A 22701-nucleotide genomic window follows, 5' to 3' on the forward strand; every position below is an offset into this window, starting at 1 on the left:
ATATGTAGCATTTTTTTATATATAACAGTATTAGATGTAACATTATCTCTTCTAAATATGTTTTGTAAAAATATTTCAAGTATTTTCTGAGTCTGTTCTAGGGAGTTAACACCTTGACATACAAATCCAAAACCGAAGTTCAATACTGGGTCTATAAATCCAGTTTTACAATCCATCCATAATTCCATAAACCCCTTTCTCTTTCTTTTTTCATAACAGCATAATTTGAAGTAACAAATTGAAATCCTGTAAAGCATTAAACTGACCTTCCTAAAAAACCCCAATGGTTTTAAAATGTATCTACAATTATTCCCCTCTGAGTTGTTACCATGATGAAGCTTGGAGTCTAATCAGAACTGAGTTCTTGCATTGCAGAATGCTACTTAAATCAAAATGTATGTTTCAAAATCCCCCCTCTTAATTTACCCACAAGCAGGTATTGCAGTATCATACTGGTTGTGCCATCAAAAACAAAAGCAAGTTACTAAGAGTATGCATAATATAAACCATGTAATTGCACTCTCTGTTACATTTTCAAAACACTTGCACTTCCCGCTACATCAACTTCTACTCCTAGAAGTCCAATAAATCTTACACCAGTGCAGCCTCTCTGCAAAGGTGTTATAGTATATTTTAGAAGTAAACAGGCCAAAACACACTGAACTCATCTGACCAGACAGTCAAGTTATGATCTACGACATGAGAAAAGGATTTTGGTAATTAAATTGGCCCACCCATTTTTAACCTAATTATATTATTTATGGACATTACTGTCTCTGTAGGCATTGACCATACCAAGTGCAACTCTGTCTTCAAAAATATATGATAAATTGGAAACAAAGGTCTATTGCACTGTCATAAGGGATAATTGTTTACTGAACTATGCAGATGAAACATAGTTACATTCTACTCATCACTTTAATTGAAATCATCACATCAAATTATAGGGCAACTGTTAAAGACATGGACAAAGAAAGTGATGTATTTAATTCATTCCATATAATTTAATCACTTTATGTTACATAAACACTAAAAGCACTCATTTTATATGGAACTCAATAGTGACATACCCACCCTCCTAATGTCAACATGAGAGACTAAAAGAAATTGGTGTTACCAATTAAAGGTGACCTTTTATTGACAGAAGAATTATCAATTATCAAACTTTCTGAGATTTGAATGAGATGTTTTAAGCAGTACTGTGAACTAGTTTTTCCTTATATTCCTTTATATTAAATAAAGCAAATCTTGTAAAAAAATTAAAAGCCTTAAAAATCCTGTGCTCTGAAACATAATGAGAGTGTCAATTTTAAGGTCCTTTAAACTGACTGTATTTTATTCTCAGTAAGAAATGTTTACATACACCAAACATCTGATAAACTTATTAAATATCTTTTTATGTAAGCAGAAAAATAAAAGAAAGGATGGAAAGACTTGGTTTTAAATTCCATAGCCTACATGTTTATAGAGATGAAAAAACTATACATGTTACATTTGATTTAAATGCCTCAGATGGTCATCCAAAAAGCTCTCGACAGCAAAGAACAGTTTAAAGCAGCTCTGTTATGATATTAGCTAGGTAATAAATATCGGGAAATGATGACTAATGCCCATATAATCAAGTTCCTGTAAGTATAAGGCAAAGCTGAAAGAAACTGTCATTAACTATATTTTTCTACTAATTGACTGCTGAGCATTGACCAGATTTTGATCTGGGTTTTGTTATAGGATTAACTGAATAATTCAATGGAATCTGAATTTGAATCTGGCTCTTTGTTCTTTTTAAAGAACTAAGTTGTAAAGTGACACAAAGTAGTATTTTCATTCCTAAACACTCATCAAAAAATCCAGCCAGTCTGATGGTTTCTTCATTCAGTGCATGTAGCCACACAATAAAAATGGCAGAAAAAGTAGGATCTTTATATTTGGGCACACCTATAAAATACTTATGCCCAGATCAATTGAATAAATGAAGACCAGCAGCTACTCATTTAGCATATATTTGATTCAAGCCATAAGTATACCAAAAGAGCCAATTCCTTAAGCAGCCAAAATACTTTAAATAAAAGTTGTTGCACCAGCCAATCTTCAGTTTTCCTGAAATTTATTCTACATGTTTCATTAACTGCCTATTTTAAGATGATATAAAGCCATAAGCAAAAAATTAATACAGAAAATAGAGATACTGATCAGGGAATAACAGAAGAAAATTTAAACTACATGAAGAAATTTTATAAGATTTACTTCAAAGTGAAATTCAACAAAAGGGAGAGAAATATTTCAGAAATAAATATGTCTAAATCAAAAGAAAAACAATAAGGCAAATAAAACATATAGGACATTCATATGGCTGAGGTACGGTGTCTTCAGCCAGTCGCAATAGATGAGAATAAACACAAAATAAATGAAATATACCCTGGAAATGTGCTCTGTTCCATTTTGCTCACTACAGTGCTTCAGCTCCAGACAAAGTAGCTAAACTAATTGTTTTGAAATGTGTCTGAACAAAACAGAATAGTCTACCTTCTATATCTTCTAATTAACTACCGACACCACTGTTTTATCCTCCAAAATTGCAAAATGGGTAAAACCCATCCATTTACATGGAAATATATTAATGTCAGCGGTGGTTTGAATTTGCGCTTCAGTCTCAGGAAGACCAGACCTGTGTTACCCACATCCATCCAGGTGCCAGAAAAGAGCTCGTGGCACTCAGCTACATCAGCACGCACCTCCGCCTAAACAACTTTGGAACAATTTTGCTACTTCAAAGAGTTTTAGGAATTTACATACACATGAAGAGCCTTGCTGTTGCCATGGCTCCCTCTTCTAAGGTGAGTTTCTCTCACAGTTGGGATACAGAAGATGCAGCACGTCCACTCCTGCCCATCCCCTGTCAAGCTAGCTGTAACCCAACAATTAGTGAGCTTGACCAAGATCTGGAAAAAAATTGCCCTTCAAAAGTGCGATCTGTTTTATCCAGAGTAGCACATACAGTGGCACAAAGCCCAGTATATCATAAAGGCTGTAAAGCAATTTATTATCTACACATTCTTACAAAATGAGCAAGTCATTTCAGCTGACTGTGAGGATCAGAATCACATTACTGACACTACAGCCACTGCTAGTACCTGTGCTGCAGATTTCGGTCCAAAGATAAAACCAAAAATGAATGAAACAAGCATTTTGTAGGTATTTTCAGCAGTAGTTAATTTTGTGGATTTTTATGTCAGAAATTGGTTTGCCCTATTTACATATGATTGGCACTAATGTGTCTGTTAACGGAGCGTGGCCAGCTTTCTTGCTATAGACTTCAAATAACACAGAAATATTTTTGAAACTGTATTCTTCATAAATTGTCATAGCTATAGAGAAACAGAGCAAATTCATCTGTTCTAAAAACACTCTTCTGAACTGTATTAAAATACTTATAATAGATAATATGTACATAACCTGTGTGTGTGCAAGTATGCCTTGCACATATAAATACAGATGGATAACAATTTATTTTTTAAAAGTCATTCTATCATTATTCAAAGTTAATCTGTAGAATGGAACACTAGCAACAGATCTCTACTTATTAAAATTATGTATACAATGGAGGAATTCTGATCAGTTTCTGTCCAGTCTGGGAGTTGCCACAACTGAAAGGTGTTCTTTTCACCTAAAGGAGCTCTTTCATGAAATTTCCTGGAAAATTATTCTGCAGAGGTTCTTTCCACAGTAAAAGACTGAAGTTCCTTTTATATAATAAAATACATCAAAGTTCATTATAGCCTGTGCAATGACAACCTGGGGTACTGACTGTCATATTTTTTTCAGCCTGAATGAAAATTCTGATTACTGCCATCCACTGTGGAAAGAAAATGACAATCGCAGGCCTCCAGCAATGAGACAGGAGGATAATCTATTGTTTGCTTTTGTCTCAAAGGCTGTAATGACTCTTATCTATACACCAAATTGAAGAGAGAAGCTCATTCCAATTACATGAAACAATCTCACAAACACTGTTGCTTGATTCTAATTGTGAAGTAAAACATCCAGGTCAAGACACGTTATCCCAACTGGTTATGCTTCAAATATACAGAACGATGGAACAGTGCACAGGAAGAGAAGATGCTAATCAGCGTAGGGTTTATGTTGTTAAAGCAGTACTTCAGAGTACAATGCTTACTCTCAAATATATACCACCAGCCTTTTTCATTTTATAAAGCAGAAGCCAAGGGGAAAATAAAATTTTAATACATTTAGGTCCCTTCAATCCAACCTTTCCTATCCAGGCACTTTAAGATAGGCTCATTAATAATAATAATAATAAAAAAGCTCTTGAGAGACTGAAGAGAATATTGTTAAGCAAAGATTAGTTCAGTTTGAGCAACATAGCAAACTTAGGCAATAATTAATGCTTTCCCCACGCTATTTCTCTTCAGAGTCATTTTTACATGTAAAACTAAATTCCCTGTGAGATATTTAGATCAAAATTATAGCAACACATGATTATTATATAAATTATGTATCTTGTTAATTGAGGTACAGTCTTTATCTGACAGTCAATGCAGTCTTCTCCAAGAAATGCTCAAAGAACACTGAATATCACAAATTTCTTGGGATGAGTAATTTAAACTATGATGTTTAGACAATGGAAGAGTAGCATTCTCCAAACTTTATTTTACTGCAAACTACCCTGCAGATGTAGGGCTTGAAGCAAAACCTGCCTGAATGCAAAGTGTTGCTGTCTTGTATTTTGCAGAGCAGAATTTAGACGCCTGCAACAAGTGTTTGGTGAAGGATACCATGATTATTCTGTTGACTGCAGGGATAGGATGCCAAAGTACTAGATGGGAACTACCTGGGTAGAGGTGGCAGTGGGTATTTAGAGAAGTATTTAAGAGTTGCCTACAGGTTTTTTAGGGGGTTGATGCTGTGGGAGACAAAGTAAGGAGATGCTTGAGAAGAGAGAGTTTGGAGGGAGAGAATGATGAGGTTGGTGGGTCCTTACTTTGCACTTTGTTTGCTTCTACTGCATCATGCTAATCTTTCTCAGGAGAGTCCTAAGCAAAAGATACTTGGTATTACTGGTGAAGTACACAGAATATTGTTTACTAAGAGAAGGGATTCAAAGAAAAGCTGGGGCAATCCACTACATTACTCTTCATTGCTTTTGCACTCTTTCGAAAGATATTGAACATATATCTTTGTGGGTGATTGGACCTTTGCAAAACAAGTCACAATTGCAATTTGTTTTCTCCTTTCTTTGAAACTATGCCCACAACTCTTTAAATTTTAAACACTGACAAGCATATGGCCAAAGCTTGACTTCTTCTGGGGAAGACTGCTGACATAGGCAATGTATAATGCCATATAATTTAGAAAGAAAGAGAGACAAAGATTAATAGTGTGAGTAAAAAAAATCATGAGTCTTCAAAGTCAAATTTGGCCAAAACCAAAGCCCATGCAGCACAGAGAGCAAATCCTGTGAGTTTTCAACAGAAAATGCCATATACTTAAAAGATATCTCAAAGTGTAGTGGCTCAATTGCATGTTCCAAATATAAGTTATAGTCAATATAAATTGTTATATTAGAATTTAGTAAGCAATTAGGTAACACATGTGAGAAAATACCCCTCCTCAAAAAAAAAAAAGGTAAACCAAACTAATCATATCTAGTAAAGCAAAACAAAGAAAACCCCAGCACTTTCTTTTTTTTCACAGATCAATTTTTTTTTGCTATTAAAAATCACAGTTATTTAGGAAACATTTTCATTTATAAGGAAAAGGCCATTTTTCATCCAAAAACATATACAAACAAGACTGTCAGTAGTTTCAGTGTTGTTGCCAAGAAATTATTACACTGCAAAGGGAAATTTTTTGATATAAGGACAAAAAATATAGTAGATTCAGTATTGTAATTTTAGCCTAATCTCTTTCTGAGCTGTAAAAATTGTTACCAGTTCCCTTAGGTGTATGCAGAAAAATAAAGCTTACACTCTAAATCTAAGCTTTTCAATTTAAGCCCCAAAACTCAATTATGACCCAAATTCTTCAGCATGAAATCCCAAGATTTAAATATCTCTATAATCAGTTCTTATTACTTCTGATCAATTTAATTTCAAAATATTTTGTGCAGCTGTTAACACTCATCAGATGTATCCTCTTACTTAATCTTCTGTAGGGAGTTAGAAGCCTATTACCATACTACACTGTAGTCAGTAAAATTATTTTAATTTATATGCTGCTCTAGACTATAATATCACTAATGAATAAGGAATATTCTTGCAACAGTAATTCATAAATCTTCTGTAGATTAAAGTATTCTGTAAGCAGCTTTCAAAATTGGCTTTTATGACTATGTCATGCAAAATCTCTTTTCTCCCACAGAAGATAATTGAATAATGGAGGTATTTTTTGACCTTTTGTAGAAGCAAGACAGCTCAGACTGTCAACCCAACTTTATAATACACAACAAACCATGCTTTTTAATAAACACATTATTATTTTTCTTCCAGCTATACTTACTGCAATGCATCTCACTTTACTCACACTTTATTTGTGTCTGGACAGAGAGGATCAGCTTTGTTAGTGAGATTACATCAGGGAATTCAGTCACGCCACTGCAGGCATGAGTTTGATCTACTGATGAACAATAGCTGTTTTCTATTAATTTTCTCAAAGTCTCTTCATTTAGCTTTGAAAACCTACAGCGTGTAGATGAAGGAGCTTGATCCTAGAGCAACCAGAGGTCTTACCCTTCCTAACCAATATTAAAGGACATTTATCTCTACTCTAGACCTCTTGGTTTCAAGGATCAAGAAAGCTGAGAACAAAAACTGCTACCCTTTTGGACTACATATTAGCATCTTCACTCTAGTTGGTGTGGACTGCAGGAAAAAGCATCTTACCATCACTGTTGACACAGACGACAACAGGAACCTGTGTACCAGGGCCACATGGCTTTTCATTGTCGGGAATGCATTCCTCCAGCCCTGTGATTCTCCAGTCATAGCATGAGGGCTCTTCACACGGGATGGCTTCTAGCAGGTGAGGGCAGTTTCCTGTTCCTCCTGTAGGCTCATTGGTGATGCGACGTTTCCTTAGTTTAAAGCCTGAAAAGTTCATGAAAATAACAATTCAATTCTAAAATGCAAAGGGAAGCATTTTTAATGTATCTGTACAGATCCATCTCATCTAATAAATCTTGACTAGATTGCTGGGCTGCCATTTCTCCAATATATTGTTTGTTTTCTTCTCAGGTATCTTCCAATAGGGGTGGATTACCAAATGAAATCAGCTTATAAACACTACATTCCTGCTCCAATTCCCCCAAAATAAAATAGAAGAATAAAAAGACTACATTATGAGAAAAACAAAGGCATAGAAATAAAAACAAGAAGTCCTATGGACAAATTTTCAGTAATAAACATCACAATATTCCTTTGAAAGCATTTACAAATTTCCTTAAGACTACCCAAGCTCATTTTGAGATGGAGAAAGTGATGGGCCTTTATACAGTGTGTCATCTGCCAGGTCAATGTTAGTGACCAAGAGCAACTCCCTCTCCCACTTTCAGGATGGCATGTTGAAAAAGCCAGACTACACATAGTCAGAACAGCCTAACCAAATTGAATGGATTCAAAAAATAGTTTCTCATGTAATAACTTTCTGTAGTTTCTATCTGATTGGGATATTTTTAACTTTGGCAATGGTTTGTTTCTTTTCACAGTCTCTTTTTTTAATATCAATATTCAGGCAGGTTAGTATTATACAGATATTGTTTATAAAATGCTACATATAACTCATTTCTATCAGAACACAAACTAAACAGGAGAGTTGTCAAACACAAGAACTGATTCTTTGTTTGAGGACATGCCTCTTAATTTAATTATAATAAATTACTTTAAAAATACATTTCCATGTATCTTCCATTGTTGTTTGTGTGAAGTTTTTTTTCTAAACTGAAGAGATCAGCCAAATTATGAGCAAATGGTTTAGCAAGTCTGACACAAAAGGCTGATATAATTTCAAAAATAAAGAACTCCAATGTCTACAGCAACAAAGGAGGCAAGTGATCTGGAAATATGTAGAAAGACATGCTGCTAAAAGTGGGAGTGTCTGTACAACTTTTACATCATTCTCTCAGAAGAACTGTCAATGCAATTATAAAATAAAATGTAAGAATTTCCAGATACAAGGAAAACATTGGCAGTTGAGAAAAGATCCCTGCTCATGTGTGCAGGAATAAAGGCTTGCATAATGTACATCCTAATATATTTCCTTTAGGCAGATGTCCAAATCAGTCTCACAAACCCAAACTTTACCCCCCAAAATGTCGCAAATCTTTCAGTGATGGAACAGCAACAGAAAAAACAGACTACTTGACAGCTATACTCAGAGGAGACTTAATCCAATAGGCTTACACACTGAATTGCTTTTTCCTTCTTGAATTGATCAAGGTTGGGTCAGAGTTCTGCAAAACAGCTTTGCAAAACTTGCATTATTGCTGCTCACACAGAAGTGTAGCTAGCAGTATGCCAGAAAGACACAGCCAAACTAAACCAACATACTAATCACAGTTGCTGCTTCAAGTGGACATATGTAGCTGCCCTTTCTTACGGCTGTTTTTAATCAAGGAACCAAGTCTGTATTCCCAGTTTTGTCAGATAATCACATTGCAGCAATGACTAGGCCAGTTTTTCTCATTTACAGCCAGGAACCCGCAGACCTCTAACATGAGGTCCCTGTCTCTGTACTCTTGCTTTCCTATTTTGATGGCAGGTTACTACAATCTGTTCTGCATGGGAATAAGCTGTAAAACATGCTGAAATTGAAACCAGCACATATGTCACCAGTAAAACAGTGTCATGAACCAACAATGAATGGTCCCATTTCCTTGCCAGATCATGCTTTACAGTCTAATGGTGAATCCTTAAGCTATTACTGAACTGTAAATCTTTGAGTCACTTGGACACTACATAACTCAAAGGCTGCCTCTGTCCTCTTTTCGAGACAGTGCCAGAATTGTGATTTGAAAACACAGACAAACTATATCCCTTTCAATCTGAGAGAAAGGCTTGAAACAGGAATCGCCCTGTAAAAACCCAAACTGATCTTGAGAGTTTAGTAAACAGGCTACATTTTTGCCAGCTTCGGTGTAACAGTAATGTTAAATATAGCCCTAATTCAATGACCTTATTTTGACACTCAGAGGCACTGAATATATACTTCTTGGTACAAAACTTAGTGTGCTTGCATAGCCAGAGATTCCTAGTGACTTAGGAATATTAATCACCATTAAAAGGATCTGCTAAATTTTTACATACCCTTCTTGGCCTGAGGGTCGTCACAGCTTTCATAGGTGCATGGTCCCCAGGCTGACCATGCTGAGGTCTCACATTCTGTAGGACAGGGAATATGGCACAGCTGGGAGGTGCTGGGAAGAGGTCCTGTACACAGTTTACGGTCCACCGGCCTCGAAGCTGTCAAAACAAAGTAAAAACATTTCTCATATGTCAGCTTTACGTGGACAGAACCATCCTTCAATCAGAAAGGCTGATATCTCATCATTTGAAACTGAAGAAGTGATGGGAAAATGCCCACTTTGAAAAAATGAAACAGAAGTCAGTTTACTCTCTGCATAAACAGAGTCAAATCTGATTATGTGGAGTCAGGGAGATTGTAGATATTGCAGCACCCTCTTGGACTAGTCCTTTCATTTAAGGGATAAATTATGCTACTATAATGATTGTTCACTGTGCACTCTGTGTTAATTGATGTCCTGTATCTTACTACTTCTTTTCTTAAGAAACTGAAAAAAAAGCTGTATAAATCCCTTTGCACTTGTGTATATATACAGTATATGATACTATAACTTCAAAGGCCTGGTTAATTAATATTTAAAAGATTATTTTTAAGCTATAATTTGAAACAAGCTAAAATTACCAAAAAAATTGTGGTTTTTTTACTCTAAAGACCATAAAATGCACACTCAGCAGCAAGATTTGTGCAGTAGCAGCTTTAGTTCAAGACAGGCTTTGTTTCAATATATATGGTTTGCATATATTATAAATATATATAAGCAATATATTCAAGATAATTAAAACGGCATAATTTATTTTTTCATTAAAGTATTATTAATCCATAAAGACACATCTGAAAGCAGATTCTTCTGCTCTTTAAGGATCAATAAGCCAGGCCAAAATCACCCTCCTCCTTACATACTTTAATCTTTGACTTCCAGGTCATCCAAATAATAGGACAACTCTAAAAGATGCCAGAGTAAGGTGCAGAACTCTAACTAAAAATGTACCATTTTATTGCAAGCAAGACTTTAATTCTCTTTCATAATTCAGGACTTGAAAAAATATTACACTAAGCAGAGAATATCTGCTAGCAGGCAAAATGAAGTCTGCCACATTAATTCACATTGGTTGATTGAAAAAACACGCTATTCCCTAACTTAAAACACTCTCATTCTACTCTCTCAGCACTTTTTTTCACAGGAAGATTACCTCATTAATTTTTTGCCACCACTACAAATAATTTTTTTTGACGGAAAGAGCTTTCTGATGAAAAAAGTTCACAATATGACAAAATACCCTTCCAAAAGATGAGATCAATAACAACTGATATAATGTGAAAGTAAGCACCAAGTTGTTAAAGTGTGGTCTTACTTGTAGACATTGTGTGTGTGTGTCTTTCTCTTCAGACTTTCTAAGTAGGTGATCTTTCCAGTTACAGAAAAAACATTCAATTCTCACTTTTTTAAGGGGAAAACGGAATGAAAAATCCTCCCGCTATTCTGATTTCCCACATTGCCTCCTTTGGCGCAGTTTTACACTGTGTTGCTCCACATAATGAAGGTATGAAGATGTCACATAGTCCTTACTGCCTCCAGCTCACCAGTCTCTCAACACAAAATAATACAAAACCAAATATTCCAACATTTGCCTAATGCTATGTTGGAATTAAATTTTATGACGGAGCATTGAATTTTACAGTAAGTTTGACATTCACACCTAACATGCATGACAATCAACATAACATGCATATTTTGTATAGAAAATGGATATAAATAAAAATAATTTGCCTGTAATTGAGTTTGTATTGAATATTTTCTAATAAAAAAAGAAAACCAGTAAGTAATTCCTATCTGTACTTTTTTAACCTTGATTTAATCAGGGAATTACCCAAGTGAGACAATTGAAATTAAGGGTCAATTACACCCCTGAGACGCAGCCTTGCTTCAGGGAACAGAGATAGTATTCTGAGGAATGCCTTGCTTCATCTCCAGCCTGCATCTGGATAAAGAACTTACCATCACACTAGTTCATGGGACGTTACTTAGAAAAATAATAAAGATCTTTTCTTAGGAAGCTTTAAATAGCAGGTTTTTCATATCACAGGTATCAATAAATCTCTAAATATGCCAAAATGTTTTTTAAATGTTGCTTTTAGGCCATAAGTGATGTACAAATGTCTGCTAACAGATCTGTGATATATTGCTTTTAAAACAAAAGAATTCAACAGTAGGATAGATAAGCTATCTTTCAGGTTATTTAAAAAAATTGTTTTCATCATGGAGCATTAAGGATCCATTCAGTCAGGATTACTCAGAATTCTGTCTTTAAGATGACAGTAAAATAAGAAAACAGCCTTGCCTTGGTATGTTATGACCATCTTGCTCCCATCAATTTAAATGGATTTCTTTCAGTATGAAAAAAGTATAAATGAGCTCAGATTTGATGCTTACTGTTTATCAAAGCCACTCTGAGAGACAATGATTCTGGATGCAGAAATTTACAGTTTAAAACCATGTCTTATCTCTGTCCTTTCATACTCTCTTGTGGCAGCAATAAGGATTGTTCTTTTGAACTTGGAAGTAATGTTGAATGCTGATTAGACTGTGTGTAATACTACAAGATCTATGTGAAATTTGACCAAATTTTGGGCCAAGAATGGAGAGAAAAGTGAATGCATTTTGATAATCTCTCTTTCTCCTTCTGTCTAACTAAACAATTAAATTCAGTTTTCAATAAATTTCAGGTTTGAGAGTAGTGACCTAAAAACCAAAATAAGATTCAATTATCCTGTCCTCAAATTATCTGCTATATTAGGAAACTTTAGCTGAATATATTTTATACCCTTGTAAAACATGTCCTTGAATTACTGCATTTTATAAAGGGCTGAAAAGAAAAAGAACAGTTCTGTTCTTATGCATTTGTTACATTTATCAAGATCTCAAACTCCCCATCCTTCTCTAGAAACCCTCAAGAGACTAGTGCCCAGTAATGATCAGGCTGGCAAAGAGAGTGTATTTGTGTGTGACTGCATCAGTGTAAGCAGACAAAACTTCATATTTCTCTTTCTGGTCATTTGTCACGCTGGTTTCATAGGAAATTTCTCCACACTCAAAAAACCCAAGAAAAACTCAAGCCCAAAACACATTAATTGGCCAACAATTAAATAATTCCTGTTCTTCTCATTTTCTGTAACGTTGAATTCTATCATAAAAATTCATTAGATAATTCAGAACCTGATGGTCTAAGAAACAGCACCATTCCATGCACGTATGCAGTTCTCCCGTGTTTATTAGGGCAATGACTGTGTGTTTGCAGATGTAGAATAAATTTATGCCCATAAAGGAACTTTCCTCCCGTTCTTATTCTACATCAAGAGTTTTAAAGGTACTCCAAAAACGATGACAAAATCCACCCCATCTTACAGTGAGAGAAACTTCATGACTAAACCAGTTAAGGTGAACAGAGATGAAACTATTTAAGTCAATGTCAAGTAAATGGCAGAATGACAGTGGCCTCCATGAAACTTGATTGCCACCTGCTTAATTACTACATACAATACTCCTTCTTCTTCTTTCTGACCTGAATGCCATGAGGGATTCTGGTTCAGCTAAGTATTAAAAGTTCAAATTCTTACTGGAGCCCTAACTCAGTGTTTTGAATCTACAGAAGGGATTGGAAATAGCTGATATGATGAAAGCTGCAAAACGATTCCCAGAGTTCAGAACCGAAAGGAGTGGAGCAGGAAACTCTCCCAGCATCCCAGCAGGCTCATCGTCATTAGTTTGGGTTTGCGCCTATCACTTTCAAACTGACCTGAAATTTCCTGAGAATGCATGAATCTATTTAAATATTCCAGAGCTCCATAAACATGTTAATTATACACATATAACAAACAAGGTCTCCCAAAAGGGACATTGCCTCCTTTGCATGCTTTTAATCAAAAGGCCAGGTCACAGGCCTTAATTTACCTACCTGTTATTTCAAAAGTGATTGATAGCAGAGGTGCAGCACTAGCCTTCGACTTGCTCTGTGACTGACTTTCTGAAATAACAGGGAAACGCCACCATGAGTATATGAGAATGGAGGTCTTTAAAGCAGCCTTACTCAGACAGCATTCTCTACAAGCAACCGCAAACTACACTGAAATGAAGGCGTTTCCCCACAGCTAAATCTGGTGGGTGTGTTACCTGGCTTTTTTCCGTCCTCAAATTACTTTCAGTTTTCTATGAGTATGTTTCTATGAGGGGAAAGGGAGGGAGGATGAGTGAAGCAGCAGCTCTTCTGAAAATCTGTCCCCTAATATGGAAACAGCCCAGAGCTCCTTTTTAAACTAAGACCCACTTCACCCTCAGCTCTTGAAAAACTGTTCTCATGTTTATGCATCCAAAGACTAGTTACATTTTAATCAGCTTTCCAGGGCCTGCAGAGATTACCTCCTGATGGGCTCTGCGTATTCCTGTCACAGTCTGATAAGGGTAGATTTCACACTCGCCTAAGCCGGCAAGACTTCACAGCCTACCAAAATCCTAATCATCATTCTGAACAGTAAGCTGCCACTGGTTTTATTGTTACTTCTCCTTAGCTGGGAGGTTTTCCTCATTCACACTATTGCAGGGGCATCTAAACTTTGTTCCACAGAGGCGATTTACTAAAAGCCCTTGGGCAGAAGCTGATTTTCATTAAATGAAGAGGCTTGAAAACTTCTTCTTTTATAAACACAGATGCAGGGCCTAGGGAGCTCATAATGCTCAGTAGCTCACTGCTACTGATCCCAGCAATCATGCTGAAATGGTTGTTGGCATTAATATTCCCCACAAACTCTACCTCCACGGCAAGTTTGAGAGTACCTTTAAACCACAGCAGAAACCTCACCAGCCTGCAGTTTGGTCAACCCAGGTCTAAAAGGTGTATTACAAAGGACTTGTACAATGATGTTGCTTTTCCTGAAGTATGTGGCTGCATTTATTTATTGTTTTATTAATAATAATGTGTGTTTGTATGAAACAGGTACAGAAGAGGATAAAACAATTAAAAAGCTAAATGCATTTAGCTTAATTCACTGATTTCTAAATCTACAGTGCTGCATTAGCATGCAGTAGTAGATGTAACATAAACTAATCAAGTGTTGTTCTAAAGAATGTATATTATCAGAGGAATTAAACATTTTGTCTCCTGAGCTATTCTCTTTTTTCTTAAGAAGCTGTACAAGCTGTAACAGTGACAAGGAATAATCTCCTCTTTCAGTCAGGGAAATAAACTGATGAAATTATATTGGCTTGAAGTTCTGAAAGTTACATAAGAACTTGGACAAATCAAGAAAAGAAGAAAAAAAATCAATTTCTTGAGAATGAAATATAATCATATTTTTACATTTTTCTATATTGAGCTTACATGCAAGAATTGACATATTCCATCCACACATGAAAGAGTACAAGTTCATCACCTAGCTGAAATCCTTCAGAAAAAGGATTTCAAAAGAAATCCTACACAAGAAGAAATTTACAGCAGATAAAGGAACCAAATCTAGGATTTCTGACACACCTTCTCATGCTCTTTCTTATTGAGAGACATCCTTTACATAAGACAGTAGTTTTCAGTAGGTATTAAGATAGAGTAATTTGTAGCTAGGAACCTAAATTTGCAGCACAGAGAATGAAATCTCTGCTACATCAATTAAGCATTTTCATCTGAATTCAAAAACAGCAGTAACCCACAAAGTAAGAAGGCACTCATGGAAGAAGATGATGGCTGTCAAGGAGCTCTGGAATGCTGACATGCTCTGATTTCACACTAATTCAAATGCAATTGAATCAAATTTACCTTCTTTATCCTTTAGGGTATTTAGGTAGGAGAGGAGATTTTCATTAGCTTGCACACAGTACATTTCTCTGGTTTGAATGCCGCCTCCGCACAGCGCCGTCTGATTTCCTCGCCTCTTGTCCTGTTGGCTAAGGAGAGGATCGACACGGCATTCCGTCCACTCTGTGGTCCGCCAACCATACCTGTATCAAATTTGGTTAATTGGGTCTCTTGAAATCATGAAGTCATTTTACACAGCATTCATTTACACAAGCTGAAACACCTTAGTAGCTTTATTAATTTCCTAAAAGGCCAGAGCACCACAATTTCTTGCACACAGAAGTGCATTAACTCTCATATTTTATATGGTTGGAACATTTTTCCTATTATTTCATTTTTTAAATTATTACTCTTGGGGAATATCTTTTCTGTTCAATTCCTGAAACATATCACACATATAAATGTTTTATTTGAGGGAAGAAAAACTTGATATAGAGACATATAGTCCATGTTCAGATAAGTTCACTTTCAAGATTGTGACTCTCAGCATTTTTTTAGAGCTAGAAAATTTATATAAGTGAAAGCCAAAATATCAAAGAAATGCGAATGCTGAGAAATGTAAGAGCCAGAAAAGGAGGGAAAAACCCCACAACAACTCAACTTCCCAAAATAACCCAAAAGCCCATTGTTAATATTTGATAGGAGACATGACAGTTTCTCTCAGATATCAAGGTGAAAGTATAATGGTATTTTTTTTTATTATTACTACAGAAAAACCTTTCAGTAAGTTCCTTTTTCACAGTTAAGAGAAAGATCATTCTGCGGTACTGAAGCATCCCTGCTGGGTACTGATGAATGGTGAGAAGCTGTGAGCTTTCTAATCAGTGAATGCACAGGAAAGAAGATCTTTGACTCATAGTTAAAATCCCAACAGGGATTATGAACCACAAGAAATGCCACAGAATTTTCTACCCAACAAGTACTTTAAGGCTAAATCACAAAGTGTTTCCTAATGTAGCTGAAGATAGAGAAAGATGACATTTCGACACTTAAATGAAAAATATATACCACAGTCAAAGATGCTTAACATCAAATGACATTTCTTCAGACCCTCTTCTCAATTTGATAAAGAAAAAGCACAGTTAGGACTTAAATATCAATCTTGATTAGTTGATAAGGATTACAGCAATCTCTTAAATCGTAAAGTGCTTGCTGTCATTTCTCCTAAACTTCATTTACTGCCATTGTTATCCTCTCACATTTTCCATTTGGGGCTCAGTAATGCCTTTCTTGTGCTGAATACAAGTCTCACTAAAATAGTCTGTTTGCTAACCAGATGTCTATCACCTCTTTTCTGTGTTCAACATTTTGTCTCCAAACAGATAAGGATTTCAGAAAACAATGATTCTGCTAGAAATGTTATATAGGGAAAATATCACTGACAAATCAGTAAAATTAACTTATTTTCATCTTGTCTGAGCCTGCATATGCACAAATATTGTCTTTTAAATACTGAAACAAATGAAAAAATGTACTTGTTATAGTTCGTATTTAGAGGAGGAACTGATTACACTACAATAGGGGCAATTTGCAGGCTTCGGGGCTTTCAAGAACACTGAATACACAAACGATGAAAAAAAAAGTAAAGTCATAGCTCTTATTTCTTTAATAATGGTTTGGTTGCTACTCCATCACCAGCCTTGTACACTTAATTGAAACTGTTCATTTTAATATAGGGAGAACCGAAATGAACCAGCTTACGTAATGCACGGTGCTACGCCATCTCCTTGGGAAATACACTGCTCTGCTTCTTCTAATTGTGGGCATTCACTTTCACTGCCAACAGGGAGCTGTTTAATGGTCCGTGATCTTGTACGATTCCCTTTAGGGGTTGTCATGTCAAAGCAGGTTTTGGAGCAGGGGGTCCATTCTGACCACTCTGACACCTGGCACTCCTTCGTGATCACACAGGACTGAAACGTAATGGGCAGCTTGTCCTGTTTGCAGAAGCTGTAATAAGAGAGCATTACAATTTTCAGCACACACATCCACAGACAGTCATGAACTCCTAAGGAAAAGTGATGTCCATTGAGCCCAAAAAGTCAGGCAAAAAGGCTTTTGGTTAAAGTGACTCAAACCACGTACATTAGATTTACTACAGTTAAAAATTACCAGTATTGCCATATCTGTGATCAAAATACTGCCCTATCTGTGATCAAAATTAAAATACAAATCTTCATAGATGTATAGAAGTACAATACAGGGAAAAAATGAATTTTTCATTGCATATCTTTTATTTTTAGGTATACTCAATTTTTTTGTTGAAACATAAAGTAAGGGAGGATCAATAACAGAGATGACTAAAGATGTTTTTGAAGAGAACAAAGTGCTCAGTGCCACCTTCTTTTAATTTCCAGATTACAATTTGTTAAAAAACACAACGGCAAATATGTTGAGTGCTTGGTCACTAATCATTTACTTTGCTAACAGCTGGTATATTGCCACAGTGATGTCTCATGAACTAAATAGGGAATGATCTCTACCTTAAAGTGGAGTCTTCCCTGATGCAGTGAACACATAGCCTTAATTTCCTATTTCTTATGAAGGCCATCATTTAATTTCTGTTCTCCATTTGATTGCTTCATTCACATATTACATGGGTTGTCAGCAAGATTTTTTTCCCTCTAAATCCCTCTGCATTTCAAATGTTACGTTCTAAGTAGAAACTAACATTTCTACTTAGAAGCTTGATTAACAAAAGAAAAATGAGAAATAGAGAAGCTAAACTACAGTTAAAGTGAACATAACTTTATCTCCTTAATTATAATTACAACATAAATATTTTTAAATTTTTTTTTTATCATATCTGTTTTGGAATAAAAATTTGGCTTCTGAAGCACTTACACAGGCAGGAAGAGGATTTACTGGCACTGCAGATGGCACAATGAAATGCTCTGTTCAGTACCAGTCCTATAAACAATAAAATGAAGGCTCATTTTTTCTTTTTAAAAGAATACAAAACAATACAGAATAATGAATATTTACTATTTTGTTGCTATACAAAATTTTGCCCTACCCATATATCCAACATAGTTTTGAACCGCTATTTACAAAGTTTTGTAATAGTAGAACTAGGGATACTTGAGACTAATAGGAGATTTAAAACCACAATAAATGAAAGCATATTCATGCAAAAGTGGCAGAGCAATTCTACAGCTTGCAAATAGAAGATCCTGGTTGTGGAGACAGACAATGCCAGCATGTTCAAAAGGAGGTCGATGAATTTGTGGGCTGTTGGTCTACATATGGATTCAGGGGTGAGGGGAATCCTAACACATGATAGTCAACATTTGTTCTGCTTAAGGACAGAAACTATATCTTGTTTGGGGTGAATACACTGAAAGATTTTTAGAAAATTGTTCTTTAATAGTGGAATTTTTCACCTACATATAGCCCCATCTGGTACAGTACTGAAGTACTGTCAAAATCAATATATCAGTTTCTGTACCTTTGACAAAACATGTAGATTCACTTATCCCACAGAGACACATTTTAATGACCAGAGAAAAGATAAATTCCTTATGGTTTCTATGATGGGCAGTATTTGCAAATTCTCCTGTAGAACAGATGAAATATCCTCACCTTCCAAGTTCCTATCCAATGTGACACCTTTGAGAGCAGACAAAACCAACCTCTTCGCTTGCACTGTAACTGGGGCTGAGTTTAATTATAGACAGTTACAGGCACAAAATTGCTACTACAAAGTAGCTTTGGTGAGAAAGGAAGAGATCAACTCATGATGTGTAAGAGTCCATGTGCTTCATTTGTGTGTGCTTCAACACGTATTTGGGAGAAGTGTTACATGAGAAAGGGTGACAGATAGATAGATAGATAGATAGATAAATAGATAGATAGATAGATAGATAGATAGATAGATAGATACTCTTTCTTCACTGAAGTTACCTTCAACTTGGGTGTATTCCCTGACTTTCACCAACACTAAAGATGTCCCTGGCTGTGACTGGCTGTAATTCCTACACATCTTCCTGCAGAGACTGTTTTCTTCTCTGGAAGAAGGAAGCCTCTACCACAACATAAAGGGTTCAAATTCACAAAATCACAGAATAACAGAATTGTTAGTGTTAGAAGGAACCTCTGAAAATCATCCAGCCCAATCCCCCTGCCAAGACAGGGTCACAGGTAACATATATAGGTGGTACACAAAACGTATCCAGGTTTTGAATGTCTCCAGAAAGGGAGACTCCGTTACCTCCCTGGGAAGCCTGTTCCAGTGCTCTGCCATCCTCAACATAAAGAAGCTCTTCCTCATGTTGAGGTGAAACTTCTTGTATTTTAGTTTATTGCCATTGCTCTCATCCTGTCTCTGGGCACCACTGAAAAGAGTCTCGCACCATCCTCTTCACACCTGCCTTTGAGGTATTTATACACATTAATGAGATCCCTTCTCAGTCTTCTCTTCTCCAGACTAAACAGGCCCAGCTCCTGCAGTCTCTCTTCATAATAGAGATGCTCCAGTCCCCTAATCATCTTTGTGGCCCTCTGCTGCACTGTCTCCAGCAGCTCCTTGCCTTTCTTGCCTTGAGGAGCCCAGATCTGGGCACAGTATTCCAGATGTGGCCTCACTAGGGCCGAGTAGACGGGGAGGATCATCTCTCTCAGCCTCCTGGCAACACTCTTCCCAATGCATCCCAGGATACTATTGGCCCTCCTGGCTGCAAGGGCACACTGCTGGCTCATAGTCAACCTGTCACCCACCAATACTCCCAGTTCCTTCTCAGCAGAAATACTCCCCAGTAGGTCAGTCCCCAGCCTGTACTGGTACTTGGGGTTACTCCTCCCCAGGTGCAGTAGCCTGCACTTGCCTTTCTTGAACATCATTACATTTATCTCTGCCCACAGCCTTCAGGTGTATCAGCCACTCCTCTCAGTTTCATATCGTCAAACTTGCTGAGGGTATATTCTATCTCTTCATCCAGGTAGTTGATAAACAAATTGAATACGAGTGGACCCAGTACTGATTCCTGGGGAACACCACTAACTACAGACCTCCAACTGGATTCTACTCTGCTGATCACTGCCCTCTGAGCTCTGCCATTCAGCCAGTTCTTGATGCACCTCACTGACCATTCATCTAACCCACATTTACTGAGCTTACCCACGAGGAAGTTATGGGAGACAGTGTCAAAAGCCTTGCTGAATCTGAGATAGACAACATCCACCGCTCTCCCTTCATCAACCCAACCTGCCATGTCATCATAGAAGGCTATCAGACTGGTCAAGCATGATTCCCCCATGCTGACTGCTCCTGATGACCTTCTTTTCTTCTACATCTTGTTGATGACCTCCAGAATGCCCTGTTACATCAACCTTTCCAGGGATGGAGGTGAGGTTGACTGGCCAGTAGTTTCGAGGGTCCTCCTTCTTGCTCTTTTTGAAGATGGGAGTAAACATTGGTCTTCCTCCAATTATTAGGCATCTCTCCCATTCTCCATGATTTTTCAAAGATGATGGAGAGTGACAGAGCAACAACATATGCCAGCTCCCTCTGCACATGTGGGTGCATCCCATCAGGGCCTACAGATTTATGGGTGTTTAGTCTGTTTAGCCAACCTCTAACCCAACCCTCTACAACCTGGAGGAAGTCTTCCTTTGTCTGGCCTTCTTCTCTTACCTCTGAGGTCTGGGACTCCTGAGAGCCATCCTCAGCAGTGAAGACTGAGGCAAAGAAGCCATTCAGTAATTCTGCCTTCTCTGTGTCTTCCGTTACTAGGACACCCATCTAATTCAGCAGCAGCCTCACGTTTCCCCTATTTTTCCTTTTGCAGCTGACATATTTGTAGAAGCCCTTCTTGCCCTTGATGTCCTTTGCCAGATTCAATTCCATGTGGGCCTTGGCCTTCCTCACCATATCCCTACATACGCTGACAATGTTCCTATAGTCCTCCCATGTGGCCTGTCCCTTTTTCCACATCCCATGAATTTCTTTCTTGCATTTGATATTTACTAGGAGCTCTCTGCGCACCCACGTCTCCTTTGCCTGATTTCTTCATCATGGGGATACACTAGTCTTGGGCTTGGAGGAAATGGTGCATAAATAATGACCAGCTCTCTTGGACTCCCTTCTCTTCTAGAGCATTTCCTATGGGATTTCTCTAAGCAGATCCCTGAAGAGACCAAAGTTAGCTCTCTGGAAGTTCAGGATACTACTCCTGCTTACTGTTTTGCTTCCCCCACATAGGATCCTGAGTTCCACTAGCCTCGCCAAGGCTGCCCCCAATCTTTACAACTTCAACCAGTCCCTCCTGGTTTGTTAGTATGAGGTTCAGCAACACACCTTTCCTTGTTGGCTCCTCCACTACTTCCATCAAAAAGTTATCTTCAATAACCTGTAGGAACTTCCTGGACTGTGTGTGCCAGCCCATGTTGTCCCTCCAACAAATATCAGGGTGGTTGAAGTCCTACAGGAATTTTTTAGGATGAGTGATGCATAGGAGAAGTGAGACCTTGAGCTGCAATCAAGCTCAAAACTAATACACTTACCAATTATTTTTTTAAAATGTATTCTGAGCTAGTTGAATTCAAAAAGAAATTTTATAACAGATTTTCTGAAGTAAATGGAAAAAATTGACAAAACTGAGCCAGTGTACTGACAAAAAAGTTTTCCCATAACCACAATTGAAAAAAACATTTTAACAGAAAGCTGTCAATCATCTCCATTTGAAAATTAAGCCCAGCCCTGCAAACTAATCGTATTTATTGCTTTTTAAAGGATATAGTAACTTTCTGAAAGCTGCATAGGTCGCATGCCCTTTTCAGATTCCAACTGCTACTAGATCATTCACAAAGAATTCAATATAGGCACTACCACAATTTTAAACAGCAAATTTTAGTTTCACAGATCCTTAAACTGTAATTGCTATATATGCAAAAAGACCTCCTGAAGTTTCTCACTTTTCAGTACCCTGTAATCTTGAATGCTATGATGCTGAAGTTCCTCTGTCAATCATGATGCAAAATGTTTCAAAAAATTTAGATCTAGATTCTTCCACAGGACTCAAATGAAGAGCTATTTGGTCAGTGGCACAGATTCAGCATTTGCATACCTTTGACATCATGCTCATATTATGTTTTAATAAAAGCTCTTGTTGCTACAGCTTATATAATTAGAATGGTCCTTTTATCTTTTTTGTTACTAATTATTTCCATATGTGGCCGTGAAGAGGACCCAAACAGAACTGTGACATGTTAATTACTAACTCAATTGCATATTTATGATCCTTGACAGAAGTAGAGCCATAGAGTTAAAGCATGCCTCATTTCAAATAATTACTTATAAAATTAATCAATTTAAAATAAATATAAAACAAGTTCTTAAGTCTTGTAATCAGAACATAAATATTATTAGGGAGACAAACAAGAGGTAGAGTGAGTTTCCATTTATTTCCTTACTTGCTTATTAAAATCATGCACCACTTGCAGTACTACATAAATACCAAGTAACTGATATTGTAAGTCACGAGCAAACAACCTCTTTACTGTTATACATGCTGACATTATTTTGTGAGAGGGCAGAGACAGTTACAAT

General features: G+C 36.8%; 1 protein-coding gene across 9 annotated transcripts in view; it reads right to left on the reverse strand.

Moving 5' to 3' along the window:
* Positions 1–22701, reverse strand: part of THSD7A (thrombospondin type 1 domain containing 7A) — a 287973-nt gene that overhangs the window by 90814 nt on the left and 174458 nt on the right. For 8 of the 9 annotated variants that reach the window (XR_003534452.1, XR_003534455.1, XR_003534448.1 and 5 more), the window contains 5 exons: positions 16857–17105; positions 15117–15298; positions 13269–13337; positions 9318–9473; positions 6900–7103 (listed from right to left, as the gene is read on the reverse strand). Coding sequence is in view for 1 of the 9 variants with exons in the window: in XM_027684634.1 (XP_027540435.1) it covers positions 6900–7103; positions 9318–9473; positions 13269–13337; positions 15117–15298; positions 16857–17105 (860 nt within the window). In the remaining 8 variants the exon portion in view is untranslated. The remainder of the gene's footprint in view (positions 1–6899; positions 7104–9317; positions 9474–13268; positions 13338–15116; positions 15299–16856; positions 17106–22701) is intronic. The other variant, XR_003534454.1, reaches the window with a different exon arrangement.

Source organism: Neopelma chrysocephalum, unplaced genomic scaffold, assembly GCF_003984885.1.
Source record: "Neopelma chrysocephalum unplaced genomic scaffold, ASM398488v2 Primary Assembly neopelma1_67, whole genome shotgun sequence".
Lineage (NCBI taxonomy): Eukaryota > Metazoa > Chordata > Aves > Passeriformes > Pipridae > Neopelma > Neopelma chrysocephalum.